Source organism: Uloborus diversus, chromosome 1 (assembly GCF_026930045.1).
Source record: "Uloborus diversus isolate 005 chromosome 1, Udiv.v.3.1, whole genome shotgun sequence".
Taxonomy (NCBI): Eukaryota; Metazoa; Arthropoda; class Arachnida; order Araneae; family Uloboridae; genus Uloborus; species Uloborus diversus.
In genome coordinates this window covers 254,680,664-254,699,447 of record NC_072731.1, presented here as the reverse complement: position 1 = coordinate 254,699,447, position 18,784 = coordinate 254,680,664, and the positions used below count along the sequence as shown (strand labels likewise).

The 18,784-nt window shown below is 34.7% G+C and overlaps 1 protein-coding gene across 1 annotated transcript in view; it reads left to right on the top strand.

Moving 5' to 3' along the window:
• The window catches only part of LOC129220144 (zinc finger protein Xfin-like), a 172,740-nt gene extending 156,562 nt beyond the window's left edge, over positions 1–16,178 (top strand). Inside the window, exons 3-6 of the mRNA XM_054854500.1 lie at positions 8,754–9,073; positions 10,270–11,357; positions 13,642–13,988; positions 15,112–16,178. Of these exons, the coding sequence (XP_054710475.1) occupies positions 8,754–9,073; positions 10,270–11,357; positions 13,642–13,988; positions 15,112–16,178 (2,822 nt within the window). The remainder of the gene's footprint in view (positions 1–8,753; positions 9,074–10,269; positions 11,358–13,641; positions 13,989–15,111) is intronic.
• Positions 16,179–18,784: the final 2,606 nt, after the last annotated feature.

The window sequence follows — 18,784 nt, the reverse complement described above, 5'->3', positions numbered from 1 at the left end:
AACTTACTAATTAACGTGTTGTCTAAGATTTCGAACAATGGCAGTTTGGAAAGTAGTACTTTTTTTTTTTTCAAAAACCCTTTTAAAAATTCAAATTTTGTCAGAACTATTCGTTTTTTACATTTGATAAAATAAGCGATGAAGTGTAGATACATTTTAGATTCACTGTTATGCATTTATTTTCGCTTACACGGTATTTGTACTTAATACATCGCCCTTTTTTAAGACATTAAACTTGCTCTACATATACTATGTAGTTCGTCCACAAATTTAAAATGCTCCGTAATTTTTAATTGCACGGTGAAAAGCAGCTTTTCAGTTATTATGTTTGATCGCCACTTGCCTGTTATTTATCTTTTGATCAGACTTTGAACTAGAACGCCAGAAAATCCCAAGGAGCATCTGTTTCGTGTCAAATTTGCTATTGCTTTGACAGCTGCTGTAAACAAGGTTTGCCGCTTAAACGAAGTTCGAAATCCAGAATAAAGAAGGGAGAAAAAAAACCATGCATCGATTGGTCAAAGAACGCGTGGTTTAGAAGAAATATCTTTCTGTTGAATGAGGGATTTGATTTAAAAAAAAAAAAAATTAAAACAGATTTAAAAAAATTAATTTGAGTTTTGACCTCTTGAATTCAAATTATGTTTTTCGTAATCACGAGTGTGTGTGTATGTAGGCATGTGTGTTTATGTGTGTGTGTGGGGGGGGTATGTGTGTTTGTGTGTAGGGGTTCTGTGTATGTGTGTGTAGGCATGTGTGTTTGTGTCTGTGTGCTGGCATAAGTGTGTGGGTAGTTGTATGTATGAGTGTTTGTGTGTGGTGGGGAATGTGTATGTGTGTGTAGGCATATGTGTTTGTGTCTGTGTGCAGGCATGAATGTGATGGGTGTGTGGGTAGTTGTGTGCGGGCATGAGTGTGTGGGTAGTTGTGTGTAGGTGTAGGTGTCTGTCTGTATGTGTAGGTGTCTGTATGTATGCGTGTGTGTGTATGTATGCGTTTGAGTGTTTGTATGTGTTTGTGTGTGTGTATGTGTGTGCGTGTGTTGTGTGTGTAGTTGTGTATGTATACGCGTGTATGTAGCATATGGATGCAACTTGAAGACGGCTTTCGCAAGAGGAGCAGCATCGTGAGGAGCCGGTCGACGGTGATGCTGCAGAGGGTGTTGGCGGGAAAATAAAATGATAGCACATCAAAACAGTCAAGTGAGAACAATAAGCAATCGTGATTGCTCAAAAAAACAAGTCAGATAAGGTGATCATTAAAAAAAATAATAATAATAAAATAAAACGGGGCCTTTTGCATTGTTAGGCAACTGCATGTGTATTATATTTAAAAAATTGCACATTTTTATAGTTTGCGCTTATTGCAGTATCAAAAATTGAAGTCTTCAAAAAGAAATTGACGTGATGTTATACATTTTATTGCACAAATGTGCTCGAGTATATGGTGCTGATTTAAAATAAGAATGAAATTCTTGGCAATATTTTATACAATTTATATTTTAAAACCGTACTTTATCTTTAGACCACATAGGCAAGAATATCCTTTTACTAGTGCATCAGGCTGGGTAAGCAAAATAGTTCAACAAATATTCGGAAGTTTGCATAATTCAAATAATTGGTATCACTTCGAAAAACACGATCTTATAAAAAATGCGCGATGTCACACTTCTTGTTACCCCCCTTTTCATCCAGGGGTGTCCATCCCCCCCCCCCAAGTTCAATGGCGCAAATTCCCCCCAAAATTTTCCTCAACTCTCTCCCCCCTTTTTGTTTTAGCTCTATTTTTATTTTATTTATTTATTTTTTTAAAATAATTTTTATTTATTTTTTCTTTTTAATGTTTATTATTTATTTATTCTTGTAAATATTTTTTTATTTATTTATGTATTTAATTATTTTTAATTATTATTATTATTATTTTATTAGAAAATTTCTGTGCTACGCCAATGACACACACACACACAAACTAAATAAATGAAATAAAAAATAAACAGAATAAAATAAAATAAAATAAAATAAATATCTACTGATTTAAATTAAAAATAAATCAATAAATAAATAAAAAGCAATTTTTAAAATCCCCCCCCCCCATTTTGATGGCGCAACTTGCGCCATAATCCCCCTTTGTGGGCTCCCCTGTTTCCAGCTTCGCACTAATTGTCTCAATTTAACGCTCCCCCTCCTCTTCAAAGCGTGATATAATTTGTGAACATCCCCTATGTATAATCTCAATTTAATTACTAAAATTACAAGGTATAATTAGTGTAGTAAATCGTACAGTAAAACTCGCAACAACATTATTGCAGAGGAATTTTAGTCTGAAAAATATGTTCGCTCTCTAACTTTAATCTCAATGTTTCCACATTTAAAAAACATTTTATCAAAGGCTTTGTACTTCGAAATCTCACCAACATCTCGAATTTTTCTTCCTTCCTCTGTCGTTCGAAATAGACCGATTCGACAGCAGATACGGTTGGTTCTAAGGAAAAATGGCTGCGGAGGGAGGTTTCCAAAAAGGCATATCTCTTCAAAAAGGTTATGGCTGCTTGTAAACTGCTTATGGGTGCAGACTTTCTAGATCTTTCCTTTTTTCACTGGTTACGCTTTTTGTTGGGATGCTTATAACGAAATGAGTATCTAAAAAAAAATAAATAAATATAAAAAAAAAATATTAATTTGAATTTTTGTCATCTTGAATTCAAATTATATTTTTCGCGATCACCGAGCGTGTGTGTGTGTGTGTATGTATGCGCGTGTGTGTTTGTGTAGGCGCATGTGTGTGTGTGTGTGTGTGTGAGTGTATGTATGCATGTGTGTGCGTGTTGTGTATGCGTGTAGGCGTTCGTGTGTGTGTATGTAGGCATGTGTGTTTGTGTCTGTGTGCAGGCATGAGTGTGTGTACGTGTGTGTGTAGGAGTGTGTGTACGTGTAGGTGTGTGAGTTTGTAGGTGTTTGTATGTATGCGTGTGTGTGTAGGATATGGACGCAACCTGGAGACGGTTTTCGCAAGAGAAGCAGCATCGTGAGGAGCCGGTCGACGGTGATGCTGCAGAGGGTTCTGGCGGGAAAATAAAATCAGCGTAACATCAAAAACAGTCAAGTGAGAACAATATGCAATCGTGATTGCTCAAAAAAAAAAAAAAAAAAAAAAACCGTCTAGTGTACAACATCTAGCATCTAGCCCTTATGTCCAGCATTAATTTGAATTTTGACCTCTTAAATTCAATTTATTTTTCCCAATCACGAATTGCCAAAGAACCCTACTCGTTGGGTTTCTTGTTTCTACAAATAGCTCCTCTCGTAATCATAATGGGGTCATTTCCAGAATTTTAAAAGTATTTTTTTCTGAAAGAACATGCTTAAAAACATAGGATCTGACCATTTTTTAAATAGTTTGTTTAAGTTTAATATTTAAAAAAAAATACTTAAATAGGTGCGCTTTCATTGTTTACATTTCTTGCTGATGACATCACAAATGATGAAATGCCATTCAGTGTTGGCATTCACAGAGCAAAATTTTAAATTCCCATTTTCTAATTCGCATTCTCTCTTCATTAAATTCGCATTTACTCACGTGTATTGGCAACGACGTGGTTGACAGCAAGCGTAGAGCGCAATATTTAATTCGCATCTTGATTATCATAACGTGGAAACGCGGTACAAAATGCGCCAAAGAGCATCATATGTGACGTCATCAAAACCACGCCTTGTTTGCAAAATCGGGCATTAAAAAAATTAATTAAAAAATAACTGTTGGAAAAATGGAAGAATTTTCTGGGTCCATGTTATTTTCTTTGCTTATTTATCAATTTCAGTGACTAAAAGTACTATTTTTGACTGAAGGAAGCAACCCCATTGCGAAAACATAATTTGAATTCAAGATGTTAAAATTCAAATGAATGCCAGGGGCTGGATCCTAGAGGCTGGAAAGCTAGTGTTGGAAGCTATTTTGTCTAAAGAGAACTACGTAAAGTCGAGAGGGTAGGGGATACATTCAGTCGATTCCTTGGGAAATGGACGCCACCGCCCAGGAGGAGGTCCCGCGCGGAGGCCGGTGGACAGTGCTTATCGCGGATATATTCGCAATTATGTTTCTCGGGATGTGTTCATTTGTTCTATTTAATGCATTTTTGCTTCTTATTTTACTTGTTCATTTTATTTATTCACTTAAAATCTAAACCTGAAAAATTAAAATACTTTGGCCTAATCTACTGTGCTAAGGGTGTGTATTGCATACAGTAGCGTAACTAGGGGTTGGCAGGACTGGCTCTCGCCAGTGGCGCAGCAGTCTGGAGGGGGGGGGGGGGCATTTCCAATGATTAAAAAAGTTTTTAATTTTAATTTTTATTTATTAATTTTTTTATCATAGAATTTGGAAAATGCTTAAAAAAAGAAAAAAAAAAAACCTTTCAAGAAAATGAACTAGAGACACTTGCATAACATCAACTGAGAAAGGAACATTGGGCATCATTGAAATCTATTCTAAAAAAGAAAATAAGAAAGACAAATTGCAATACTGCCTCCTATTTGTCGAATCAACTAATCAAAATGTTTTTTAAAAAAATGGAGGTCACAATGACCACCGATGATTTCCCATGTGGGCGACCCTAGAGGGGGGGGGGTGCAATTTCTTTAGCTCACCAGGGTCGCTAGACCCCGTAGTTACGCTACTGATTGCATACTCAATACAACTTTTATTAAAAAAAAGAGCAAAAACCATGCTCACTTTCGCTTAAAACATCTTCAAAGACGAGTCTGTTGATAATCAATTGTATTAGGAAATCCAGTCTCTATTAAGAAATAAATAATTGCCTTTGTGCTAAAGAAGAAATCTATGCAACAAGATTTTTTAAATAGAAAATACATAACATCACTAACACTTGTTTTCAGATTACATGGACATATTAGCGCAGCCAGAATTTACATTTTGTGTTTAAAAAAAGCACTAATAGCAACAAACAAGCATAGGAATTTTCACTAATTACTTTGATACTGAATAATTAAATTTTATCGTTGCTCTAAGAATGTAATTTTTTACATGTGCTTTCGCATAATACAGGAACTTTTTTTATTTTACTATTTTCTTAAGTTAATCCAAGGAAAAAGTTGGAGCATTCTAAAATATGTCAGTGCCACTTACAATATGTTTTGCTGCACAAAAAAAAAAAAAAGTAGTGTTTTGCATCAAAATTTCAACTTCCCTTTAGTTGTTCACCAGCCGAATAATCTCACATAATAAGATAAATAAATACCTTTGTGCTGAACAGTAAAGTAAGAAAAACAACGTTAAAAAAGCACAAATTTGCCATTAATCTCACATAATGTTTGAAGCTCTATGTCATGCCTTGCTAAAAGATGGCGCCACTAGATATTGTTTGTCAGATTATTTCATACCGAATGGCGAAAGAGGAAGGGAGGAGGGAGGGGGGTTGAGCTAAGGAAGAGGCAGAGGAAAGGAATTATATGAGTTGAAATAGCGAATGTTGTTTTCCGTGTATGTTATTTATTTATTCCACTTTGGTCGACGACAAATGAGGAGTTTACTTTCAAAACGGATTATATCCAGTTTTATACTTTTTTGAAAAAACGAAAAAAAAAAAAAGTTTTAAGCGCAAACACAAACTGTTAGAATTTCGAATTTCTCACTATGTTTTGTTAGAATAACAAGTGACTATTGGCATATGTCTAGTAATTTTCCCCCAATTTTACCAGATCTAAATTGCCAATTTTATATTGAAACCCGTGTGGTCAACACGAGCAGAAGTCAAACACGTACAAAAAAAAAAAAAAAAAAAAAGAAAGAAAGAAAGAAAGAAACCCCCTACAATATATTAATTGGGAAGGTGTATATTCAGTGGCGCACACAAGGGAGGGGTCCAGGGGGGTCCGGACCCCTCCCATAGGTTTTGCTTTTTTACCGATTGATTATGATTCTATGTATTTTGTACGTATAACAATTTCAAACAAAGGTAACAATACCTTCAGTTGTTATAAGTGAAATAATAAAGTCCTCATGTTAAAAGATTTTTTAAAATGTTGTGCACTTTTTCTATAACGAATTGCTTGTAAGAAGCAGAATGTTGATTATAAATGAATACACTGCATAACCATGTTTTTAGTTTTGTAATTGCAGAATAAAATGAGATTCTCTGAACTTGAATCCATTTTTTAATCATAAGAAAAGTAAAAGCATAAATTATTTTACTCCCTGGTTATTTATTTAAGTATATTTCATTTAACAATGCTAATTCAATTTCAAGAGTTTATTTTTTACTGTTTTTCATTCCCGGGAATTGATAAAATCAAGCCAATATATTTGACGGTATATTGGGGTATGATAAGAGAATAAGGCTTTTGACCTTGGACCCTACCCTTACAAAATTCCTGTGTGCGCCACTGTGTATATTAGGAGTAGAAAAGTAGTCAGCACGAGCAGTTTTTAAAATTCCCATTCGAATAAGGTCAACAGTTTTTAAATAAAGTCATCTTTTCTCTTAAATCGGATCTCCATCAAATTGTGTCCGGCACTACGCCAGCTATCTAAATAATTCCAACTTTCTTTTTTGCTGGAGAAAGGAACGGAGATCACGTAATTCCAAGGCCGTATCCAGAAATTTTTTTCGGGAGGGACCCGGATTCGCAAAATGCCCTAACATACACACACACACACACACACACACACACATATATATATATATATAGACATACATACACGTATAAAAATATTAGCATAGAAGATGTTTTTTTCTCTCGATTTTTAATGATTCCACTCTGTTAGACTATTTTTTTTAAATTTTAATTTCTTATTGTTTTTTATTCACACCTTGTTGTAGTAAGGATAACAGGAGATTACTCCCCCGTGAAATTTTTTGAAAAATATATTTAAAAATCAGTATTTTGAGGCCTTATGGGGGAAATTGAGACTACAAAAATATGAAGGAAAAAAAAAGCAAACAATGTCTTTTAAAAAGTTATTATGCATTCTTTTGCAAATCAAGATCGTTCAAAATAAAAATTGCTTGCTCGACAAATCGTTGACATTAATTGACAAAGAGGAAAAGCGAGAGAGGAGAAAAGAGAAGCACATCGTGTCATTTGCTCACATCGGCTTTTAGTGTAGTTTGTTTGTTTTTGATCCCTTCCCCAACATCCCCCCCCCCTTTTCATCAAATGCCCTACAGTATAAAAATTGTACAAAATGATTTAAAAGAAATGGTGTAGAGATTCAGAAAATAAGAACGCAAGAGTTATATTCTGGCCATTTGGGCAATTCGTATTTTATTTTCTTGATAAGAGACAAAATTGAAGAACTTTTCAAGGAATTTCAAAAATAATTTTCAGAGATTCTAGAACAGTTGAAATTATTTAAAGCACTTTATTTATACTTTTCAGAAATTGATTGCACAGTTTTACAAAATGATTATAACTTTGTAAGACACACCTGTTTTAAGTTAAAAGTAAATAAAACGAAATATTTCTCAAAACAAACAAATTTTTTTCAATCACAAGTAGTGCAGAAAATTAGATAGAGTAGAGAAAGTTAATTTTTTTCTCATGCTTAAGATATTAACAATATGCAATAGAAGTTTGTTTACATGGTGAAAATTGAGAAACAGTATTACATAGTATTTAGCTTCAAAAACAAAGAGTCTTGCTGAAAACATGCCCGCATAATTTCCTCCCTTTCTTTCATCGTTGTTCCCCGCATACTCAACTCTTTCTCAACAGCTGACTGTGATTTATCCCATAACACTCTCTATTTCTCTAGTATCCCCTTTTCGCACTGATGACATTATATTAGTGATTAGTTCATCTGCTACTTGTTCAGCACATGGCTGTGGTTTTGCACAAGGCACTCACTAGTGCCCTCTTCAATGTTGATACTAACCAGGTCCATCCACCTCCTTATCAACAGATGGCTGTGGTCTATCATCTTCCAATCCAATGTCTCTTTTTCTTAAATCATGTACTCGGAAATTTTGCTTATTGAGAGATATGAAAAAATAAATAAAATTAATGAATCGGTTACTTCAGAAAGGGCGTAAGTTCAATAGATTTCCTTAGGTCTTACGTCCTTTCGGAAATAAACGATCCAATTAAAAAAAAAATAGTAATAATTCACCAAATCGATTCATTCACCTACATCTTTGACTGACTTCAAACTGACAATCGAAGAATGTTCGATAAAAACTAAAGAAAATATAGTTCCCAAATGCAATAAAAATGAGCGAAATTAATGATGTACAAGTGTAAAATTCTAATCAATATTTTTCTATTTTTATAAAATATCGGCTAATTTAGGAATTAGGGGAGAAAACTCACTGCGTCTGGAAAAGCAAGCACAGAACCTGCGTAATGTAAAACTGCACAAAATTTTCAGAAACTTAAACAGGATTTCATTATTTGAGATGAGTTTTCCCGTTTCCACTTGCTGTGTGTCTATTTGTGCATGATTCGACATTTTCGGGTTCATTCTTTATATCGTATCAGCTTTTAGATAAATAGAAGCATAAATTATAGTTTTAGTCTCGGAATATATATATATATATAAACACAATTTCAGGATTCGGGGTCGAAGTCTTTTTTGTCCCATGACTCCGCAGTCATAGTCATTGTATTGAGCTTTTTCTCAAATTGCTTTGAGTATAAATGCTCAATACTTTAGTATCTTTTTTTCAGTAAGAAAATAATTTATTGACGTTTAGTTTTATACTTGATTGCATCGTAACCTAAAGTGTTTTCCTTTTCCAGATTTGGTACAGCGTGGTAACATTGATTCACTGAACTGCATGAAGACGATGTCGACCCAGAGCGAGCATGCGTTCGGTGGAGTTGCATTCGGGGGATTCCCTTTCAGCAACGAATATCTGCTTCGTCATGGCAACTTCTTCGTCAAACCATCTCTGCATCCTGAAGGATTTGTGTTCCCGGCTCTCACGGAGCAAGAACGGAGTCTCGTGTACCGGGATCGTTGCGTTGCTGAGGATAGGCCCCTGGACTTTGCTAAAGTCAAATTGGAGAAACCGACCACGCCTCCTGTGTCACCCGTTCCGTCTATGGATGAAACACAGGTATGAATTTCTGATATAAGACGAAAAATACGTCTTATGCCACTAGACTGACTTTTCGGTTTTTTAAAGATATGTGCTAAAGTTTAAATTTCTATTCACTTTTCTCCATCGTTAAAAACAGTATGAAAGCTTCTTTCCCCAAAAATCATATCATTGCTTATTCCAATGGATCATCTAACTTAACGTTTAGAAAAGGAGATTCCAGAGCCTTTTTTCTACTCTCTGACGCCCAAAGGTTTCAGATTGCAGCTAGAGCTGGGAATTTTGCATCAAATTTTACAGAACTGATTGCAGTACTCAAAGCACTGAAATGTAAAACGGTTTGCATCACATCAATTAACTGGAATTATTATTTTCAATGACTCAAAGTCTGACCTACTTGCCCCATCTGCAAAGGTTACTCATTATAGTTTCGGACATTATATCTCTATTACAGCAACTTTTCAACTTGCAGAAAAGCTTGTGTGTCCTGAAAATGGATTCTTCTTCACATTGATTTGGAGTTTAATGAAACTGCTGACATTGGCGAAAAAGGCCAGTAGTCTGAATCAGACTGACTACATCCCTGACTGATGTAGCCTTCGCAAAAATTTAGATTATTATTCTGTTCTATATAAAAATTTAATGTACCAAATTATGATCTAAATATCGACTGGAAGTGGAAGGTAGTTATAGTTGGGTCAAATCTAACATGACAGCGTCGTAGTGCTGCGATTAGGTTCTGCGTAGCCTTCACAATGTTGCGGGTTAATTGCCCCCACTATAGTAACTCTCATAAGGTTAAGGACGAAATACCATAAAAGTGAAAGTTTTTGCTGATGGTATTAAAAAGTGCCAAATTTTCAACAACTGTCCAGACGCTGAACCAACTTCCTGGCATGTCTTTGACAATCAGGCTGTAACAGCAACAGCAGTGCATATCTTAGTTAGGCTACCCCACGAACGGTAATCTGTCCTTAGAGTTGACAATCGGTATGTAACCGAAGTTATCCGAATGCACCATGACATTTTATTTCTTCAAGAGATACGACAGCAACAACATGAGAGAAGAGAATGAATTGAATTCAAGAATCCTTAATTTACCCATATTTTTTGGAAGCAAATAATTTAAATATGTCATATGGTTTCTTTTGCATTATTGTTCATTAATTATTATTGTTATTGTTTAAATCTAAAAGATATATTTCATCTTTTAGATTATAAATGGTCATTCAAAGAACAGCACGTGGATTCTTGGAAAACAGAAGTTGAGCTGGGATAATTCAACAGTTGCAAGCTATAACCCTGAGACAAAAATGTTTCGTTGTGTGGTTTGCAACGCAGTCGGATTCTTATCTCGCATCGCCGAGCACTATTTGGGAACTCATACAAGTGCCAAAGTGTTCCAGTGCTTACACTGCCCATACAGCAGCACGTGGTCGAGGTGTGTTCGAATGCATATGGCCAAACACCACGGGGTACCGAACGCCCCACCATCTCTCTGGAAAGGTCAGCCTCTTCTGGAGGAGATATTCCAGCTTTTAACCCATCTGAAAACAACCGTCGACAGTCAAGGAAGGGAAAGACTTGATCCAGAAGTCTGTGAGAAGAAATTTGTCTGCCCAAAGTGCCCATATACAACAGATCGGCGAGATTTGTACGTCAGGCACGAAAATATACATAAGGAAGATAAGCCCTACCACTGTTACGTCTGCTTTAAGCTGTTCAACCGTGCTGATCATGTCAAGAAACACTTCCTCAGAATCCACAGAGGTCATCCTTATGACATAAGTCTTGTCAGACGAAGACCTCCGAGGTGCTCTTCTTCAGCCAGTACCAATTTTTCTGTAGATAAACTTCTCTCGACCAGTCCTGATGAGAAGCTTTGCAAAAGTGGAAGCCCGAGTCCTGTTGGAAAGATGATCTCGACAAGCAAAATGGATTTGCTACTGAAAGAAAATGGCGTAAGCTGTAGGGACAACTTGGCTGCAAGTCCCGAAGACAAACAAGATTATCAAGGACCAGAAGATGTTATAGACTTGAGCAGCAAGAAAGCGGATTCTAATGAACGGAAAGCATTCAAGTGCTCTTACTGCCCATGGGAAGGTATTGATGGATGGTGCCTCCGTCGTCACTTAAACGTGCATTTGAAGAATTATCAGTGTCCACTTTGTGAATTCAAAGCTGGGAAAGATGAAAGACTGTTCACCCATGTTTATAAAACGCATCGAAAGCTTGTGTGTACCAAGTGCAAGTATATTACTGATCATGCTCAAGAATTCGAAGCTCACATGAAGGATTGTTGGTAAGTAAAATATTTTTGGCATCTTGTGTATCTTTTAATTCGCATCGATTTTTGCATGTATTAGTTGAATGAGATGTTTCACAAAATGTAGACCATTTAGTTAAAGGAAGACAAATAGAATTTTACCTTTGAGCTGACATTAGTAAACATTGAAATGCATTTTCCCCCCTTATTAGTGACAATAGTTTATGTTTTTATTTAATTTCTGCGCATTTTTTCTTGTAAGAAAAAACAAACGGAACCATAGAAAAAATACGATATTACTTCAATATAATCAATATCTTTATGCATGGGTGCCCACCCCACCGAAGAGCTAGGGTGCAATCCCCAATACCACAAAGACAACCTAATCGGGAGCCCCCCCCCCCCGAAAAAAGAGAGAAATGCCCCTTAAAACACTTCCCTTCAAATTTCAAAGGCACAGTCTGCGTTACGATCCCCTCCCCCCCCCAGGTAGGCATCCCTGCTTTATAAATAATATAGCATTTAAATTATTGAAATGAACTATTCGTGGAATTTATTGACGTAAAAAGAATATTCTTATAATTATTCAGTCAATTAACTAACTTAGAAATACCTGCTATTGCACCTTGTGATACGTCATTAGTTACAAACCATGTTATCGTTACTGATATTACTTTCGAAAAATCAAAATCTATTGGTAAAAGCTATGGAATCCAAATGCTTCATTTCAGTTTTGATTTAAATACTTCAAAAAGTCTAAAGCACTGAAATTATTTTTTGTTGGTCAAGGTCAAACATTGTGATCTTGACGTGTCTATGTCTCTCAATGCGGCTATTCTAAATTTTTAACAAATCAAATATATACTAAATTTTTTGAGATTGGGTATATAACATTGTTTTTGTTCTTGATCTAATGTATTATTTATAGATATACATACTTCCTATGGGCCTGAATCTCAGTAAAATATTAAAAGCATATAAATAGTAAAGTATAACTTTAGAGGGAATTTTTATATAACTCTTTTCTTAAAGCGAGTTTTTGCTGCTTTCTCCAAACAATTAACTTAAGTCAATTCAACGTAAAGTTTTTGTTAAAAATTAGTTCCTTTAATACCACTTATCATCATTCTTGCGTTTTATTTTAAAACTATCTTAGGAAAATGAATTTAGTTTTACTATGTAGCATTTCTAATTATCAGATTCTCCCAAAGTATGGTCGCTCAACATAAATATTCAACATCTGAGAAACATAAAACACATCTAAAACATGGATGTTCAAACGAAAACTATTAAGTAAATGTTTCAGTTTTAAGTTTTCCTGTTTCCTTTCTAGATTCGGTAAAAGGTTAATTTTACTAATTTTATACCTTCATTTAGTTACTTTTCTTACGGTTTTATTGTAAAATTTGTTCTGTAAAACTTCGCAAAATTTAAACAGCTATAATTTCAGTATAGAAAGTTTTGTATCAATGTGTTAACTTAATTCCTAAATTATCCATGTTTTTGCTGGAGACATTTTATTGGCATGTAAGAAGTGGGTGATGTGAATCATCTCTTTCATATGTTAGTGATCTCGTTTGAAGCATATTTTTGGTTTTTATATTTACCGTGAAAGACTGAAATTGGAGAATGTCGACTTTCATCGGCGATTAACTGGAATTATTCGTTCTTTCATCGATACTTGAAGAATATTTTTTGGTGTTTATATTTGTTGCGAAAGACCTAAATTGGAGAACGTCGACCTTAATCGGCGATTCACCGGAATTATTCGTTCTTTCATCGATGTTTGAAGCATATTTTTGGTGTTTATATTTGTCGCGAAAGACCTAAATTGGAGAAGGTCGACTTTCATAAGCGATTCACCGTTATTATTCGCTCTTTCGTCAATGACTTTGCTATGTGTGTAGACAACTCCCGTCTAATATTGACATAACCACATTTTAGACTTTTAGGTTACATTCACATAGCTCTACCTGTCGACCGGTGACTAACAAGAGCGTTCTAATAGGGGTACCGGTTAACTGGTTGTTTCCGAAGTCGTTCTAATAGCTCCGCCGGTAGATCCACCAGTCGATCGCAATTTAAGCTGGTTGATTGGTTAATTAAACCACGTGACATTTTTGACCAATAATAAGTATTTTTCACTTGCGCTAGAAACCGCGTGTCAACCGAAAGCGCATCGGTTGGTGAACGACCGCTGACGTCATTATCTGTCATATGATCAACCGACTGGTAGAGCATTGCGAACGAAACCTTACTGCACTAACATATATGGAAAATCAATGCATTTTCAACAAATAATCTTCTTGATATTCTACAGCATTGACATTTTGGCTGGTAACCAATCCGATAAGAACTCCGAAGACAGCGGACACAACGAGAGTGATGAAGCCGACTTCAAATCCAGCCCCAAGATCGACGTCCCATCCTCAGACTTCCAGTTCGATCCACCCCTGGATGTGAAAGGATCCGTCAGTCTCCTCCCTTTACACAACAGCATATCGTACTGCTTTCCCGGAGCCCCGATTCCGCCATACCTTGGGATCAACGGATTCAATGAACTGAAGGGGACACCTGTTGAATCCATGCCTAGTGTCTCCGAAAAGTTGCCATCTTCCCATTGCAAAGTGGAATTTAAGCCCGAACTTGCATCGCCTGTACAGAGCTGTAAGTTATAGTTGACTTTTACGATGTTTTTTTATTTTTCCTTGTAAGAAGATTTCTTTCAGTTACAAAACTAATAAAACGTCTTCTTTCCTTGAATAATGAATTTTGTGAAAACTAGTAGAGAGCTTTATGAATGGTAAATACTGCTGACATTCAAGCTAGTAGAATAAAACCTGTTAAGTTGATCACCCTGCTGACCAACTGTCGAAGTTAACCGCCATTTTAGGTACATAATTAGTCCTATATCATAAAAATCAACCTCTATAAGTTCTCCTTCTGTTTAAGTTGACCACTGAAGTAGTGAACCGCAAGTGGTATCATTAAAACTGACTGACAAAAAACAGTATTGACGGACTACTGTCAAATAGAATTCCCATTTGTTGTTTCCTGATGTAAACCCATTGTAGAACTTAAAAGTGTCAGTAGATCTGCGTAAGGATTGATTTTTTGAAAATAAAAAAAAATAATAATAAAATTATTCCATGAAACTGATAATTTTCCATTACAACTCAGCGGATAGTTTTGAATTTCGTGACGCAACAGCGAAATATTTCGATTTTCATATTTTAATGCAATTTTTTTTCTTTTTAGCTCTTAAAAATATACCTTAAATAAAAGCACCTCAAATTAAGAGGAACCTCGGATTTTTGAGACTCAGATTTTAGGGACTTTTTTGTAATATTTTTTGTTGTAAAATGACAGCAAATTTTAGAAATAAAAGCATAATAGATATTTAATTTAAAGTAATTAAATTTTGCTTGAACAAATCATGAAATACATCAATCAAATAAAATAATTAAACAAACAAAAAAATTTAAAATTGTAACGATAAAATCGACCGTTGAGTTATGGAAAATACGTATCAGCCTATTATTTCTGTAGCAGATTGAGTAAAGGCTTTTCCTTGCCTTTTCTTAAGTAATCACTTATTATTTTTCACTTGCTTGCTTTGTTACTACATGTATTAATTCCTATTGCTTAATACGAGCATTTTGCGCAACAAAATTTAAACTGTTCATGTGGTTGTTTTATGTTTCAGATTTTTTCTAACTTTTCTACAACTTTTTCATTATTTCTTGTTGTATTTCTTTCAAAACTCCAACCTTCTTCCTATTACTTTCAGCGAGTGACAGTGGCGTGGCTGACATAACCAGTGATAATATCGACCAAGACTTCACCTGCTGGCACTGTGGTTGCGAATTTGCTAACATGGACTCACTCAAGATCCACACTGAGATATATCACCGCGAAGACCAGGGAGAACACAAAAAATCCGAACACCCAGCTAAGAGGAAAAAATTCTGCTGCGCCATTTGCAACTTCAACAGCGACAAACAACGAACTATCATGGAGCACATGCGCTTTCATACAGGCGAAGTTCTCTCTTGTCGTGCTTGTGCCTTTACCACAGTTTGTGATTCCACGTTAGAGAAACACGTCGAGACCAACCACGCGGACAACAGCAACAGGTGTCCTCATTGTGCATTCCTGTCCACCGACAAAGTCACATTCATTAGACACTATAGGAAGTGCCACCATTCCAAGTCATGCAGTCGATGCAGAGAGATCAAACACCGATTGGACAAAACCAAGAATGGTCAGATGTTGCCATCCGTTCTCGAAGCACCCAGTCAGGGTTTGATTCGTCCCTATTTGCATCACAATCCGTATTCCAGAAAAGCCAGCTCTATCGTGCCCTATTCCCATTGTAATGCTGCCATGTCCAAAGTAGCAGTTGCCATTCCTCAGTCACTGCAATCAGCTGTTATTGAAAGCTTGTCCTCCTCTCAGCTAAGCCATGAACACAAATCCCGTAAACAGTCGACCCCAAGGAAACTCTTCCAACTTCCCAAGGTATCCACGACCAACCCTGCATCAGCGATAAAAACTTCTGGAGTAAGTTTAAACTCTCGCTTCTGTGATATAATTAAAAATGTAAGGCAACGAAAGGTCAAGAGGCCTTTTGCAGAAAAGTACAGGAGAATAATGCTCAAAAGATGCACAAATATTTCTGTTAAAAGTTGTCGTATTGGTCACACAAATTCGTTGTTGTTCAACAATAACATCAATTTTATTCGCCACTTGTATTGGTGCCATTTTGCCAGAAGACATCGATGTTTCAAGTGTGGCATCAGATTTCAACACGTCTACCAGGTTTTACTGCATCGCAGGAGATACCACGAAGGTTAAACACTACTGCCTCACAAATCAGGGAATTTTAACACAGTTTTGTGCTTCAAACGCTCTTTACGTACATAATCAGGAAATTTTTAAAAAGAAACTACTGTGATAAAAAATTATTTAAAATTCTTTTTCGATGTTGCTCTTCTATTTATCTAAAGAGCATTTTAAATTGCAGGAGTGGTGTTGATTAAAGGTCAAAATTGAGCAAATTTTTTAGTCGCCAGTGACCGGTAGCAGCAACTTTATTAGTAGACCCTTTTTTGAAATAGTGGCCACCTTGTTTAATTCAAAGTGCAATACGTTATATTCTTACAATTCGTTGAGATTAACAATCCAAACTAGATTGATTAATGCAAGTAATGTATTTTTTAATAAATTAATTTATAAAGGCTGCCGCTTGATTTTGATTGAAAAAAATGTCTAATGCCGTTTGTTATTTTTAATGTCGTGATTGAGACATAATTTTTTTAATTACCATCTTTTTTTTTTTTTCATTTAGTCATCCTGCGGCCATTGGCGACCGCTAATTTTGCCCTTTAGTGGTTATGTGCATTGTTGCGTTATGGTAAAAAGTATTTGGAAACATTTTGAATTTTGAAAATGCAGTTAAAAGAGCAATTTTAGTAACTTGCAATGAATAAAAAGGTTTAAATATTCTGAGTCTTTCCCTCCCCCCCCCCCCCCAAGAGAGTTCAAAATTCATTTGCATAAAAGTAAATTGAAAACAATGTTAAAAGTAATTGAAATAAGAAGATTGGTTTCGTTTTTGAAATCATGTTCGTAAATTTTAGGTTGTTTAAAATGATAATGTCAGTGTTCTTTTCAACTTTAATATTTAAAGCTTAAGAAATTTTATTTCAGTAAAATATAACCATAAACCAAATTTATTTGCAAGTTAAATATTGCATTTTTTTTCTCTTTTTTTTGCAATGAAAATATTTAAACATTAGCGCGTGCGGAAAGTAAAACTTGTAATGTGATTTTACAGCTTGTAGTTTCTAAAACATTATAATGACTAACATAAAATAAAATGGCCAGTTTTATCTCGCTTAGTTTGCAAGGTAAAAGTGATGCTGTCATGGTAACACTTATTTTGGAAATCTACTGGAAACATTCGTTCATGACTTTTGTAAAACTTTCAACTTAAGAAGGCTGAAATAAACTTTCAAAAGTAAAATTTACTTTATTTTCAGTGCTAAGTATGCATGGTTATGTTTATCAAATTCTAATTGTTACATTTCTTAAAATTATTAGTATTATTTGAATTCTTAAAAAAAATTCTACTTAAATGCAGAAATGCTTTGCATTCGTTTTTGGTAAAAAGAATAGAAAAGTTGAGGCGTGTAAAATTTTTATTGTTATTGGGAATTTATGTTTATGCAGTTAAATAAAGTATATTTTATTTTTTTCCCATGTGTTCTTACTTGATATCTAGTCTATTTGAGTTGCAAAATTATTTATCTAACTATAAAATTAATCTTCTCATTTATAAATGTTTTATATTTGTATTACTTAAGATTATATTTGGTGTTGCGCTATTATATTTCGGAGCTTTTGTAACATAAACATATATCTTCTTGAAATACTTTTTTTTTTAAATTTTATTTTTGGTTTGAATATTATTATTTAAAAAAAAAACTTAATTGCTTTTATTGACAGTAGATTTTTCTGTTTTGCCTTTTTCAGTCGCTTAAGGCGTTAATTAACAAAAAAAAAAAAAAAAAAAAAAATCCGTACTTCGGAATAACAACCATCGATGTCAAAAATATCAATTTTGCAAAAAGCAGTTGTAAAGTTTCTTAACATTTTCAGGCTCTATTTAAGTTTTCTGTCCGAGACCAACAAAGTTTTGAAATTTTCAAAAGATTATTGTTTCATACTACATTACGAATGACCATACAGTTTGAAATTATTTTAATTGTACTTGAATTACAAGTGACATTGGCTATTTTAGTTTTAAATAAACATACTGATAGTTGCAAAATCAAAGATTATAGGGTATAAGATGACTACGATTCATTACTAGGAAGTTGTATCTGGTTGCTATTACATACATCAAAAAGTTGATTACTTAATGGACAAATTTCTATCATTAACTAAATTTGGTCTAAATTTGACAATGGTTGTTGCTCCAAGTTACAGAAATATTGAGGTCTGAAGTTGACTTCTTCGTGGACAAATTTCTATGATAAAGTTAATTTGGTCAAAATCTGACATTGGTTGTTGCTCCAATTTACAGAAATATTGACGTCTTAAGTTGACTACTTCGTGGACAAATTTCTATCATAAACTTAATTTGGTCAAAATCTGACATTGGTTGTTGCTTCAGGATACAGAAGAATTGACCCTTAAGTTGACTACTTCGTGGAAAAATTTCTATCATAAACTAAATTTGGTATAAATTTGACGATGGTTGTTGCTCCAATTTACAGAAATATTGACGTCTTAAGTTGACTACTTCGTGAACAAATTTCTATCATAAACTTAATTTGGTCAAAATCTGACATTGGTTGTTACTCCAAGGTACAGTTTCTGTTTAAAGTGAAAAATAGTTTTTTCAGCAATTAAAACGATTCTTTGCAAAATGCCTTATGATAAATTTGAAATTACCT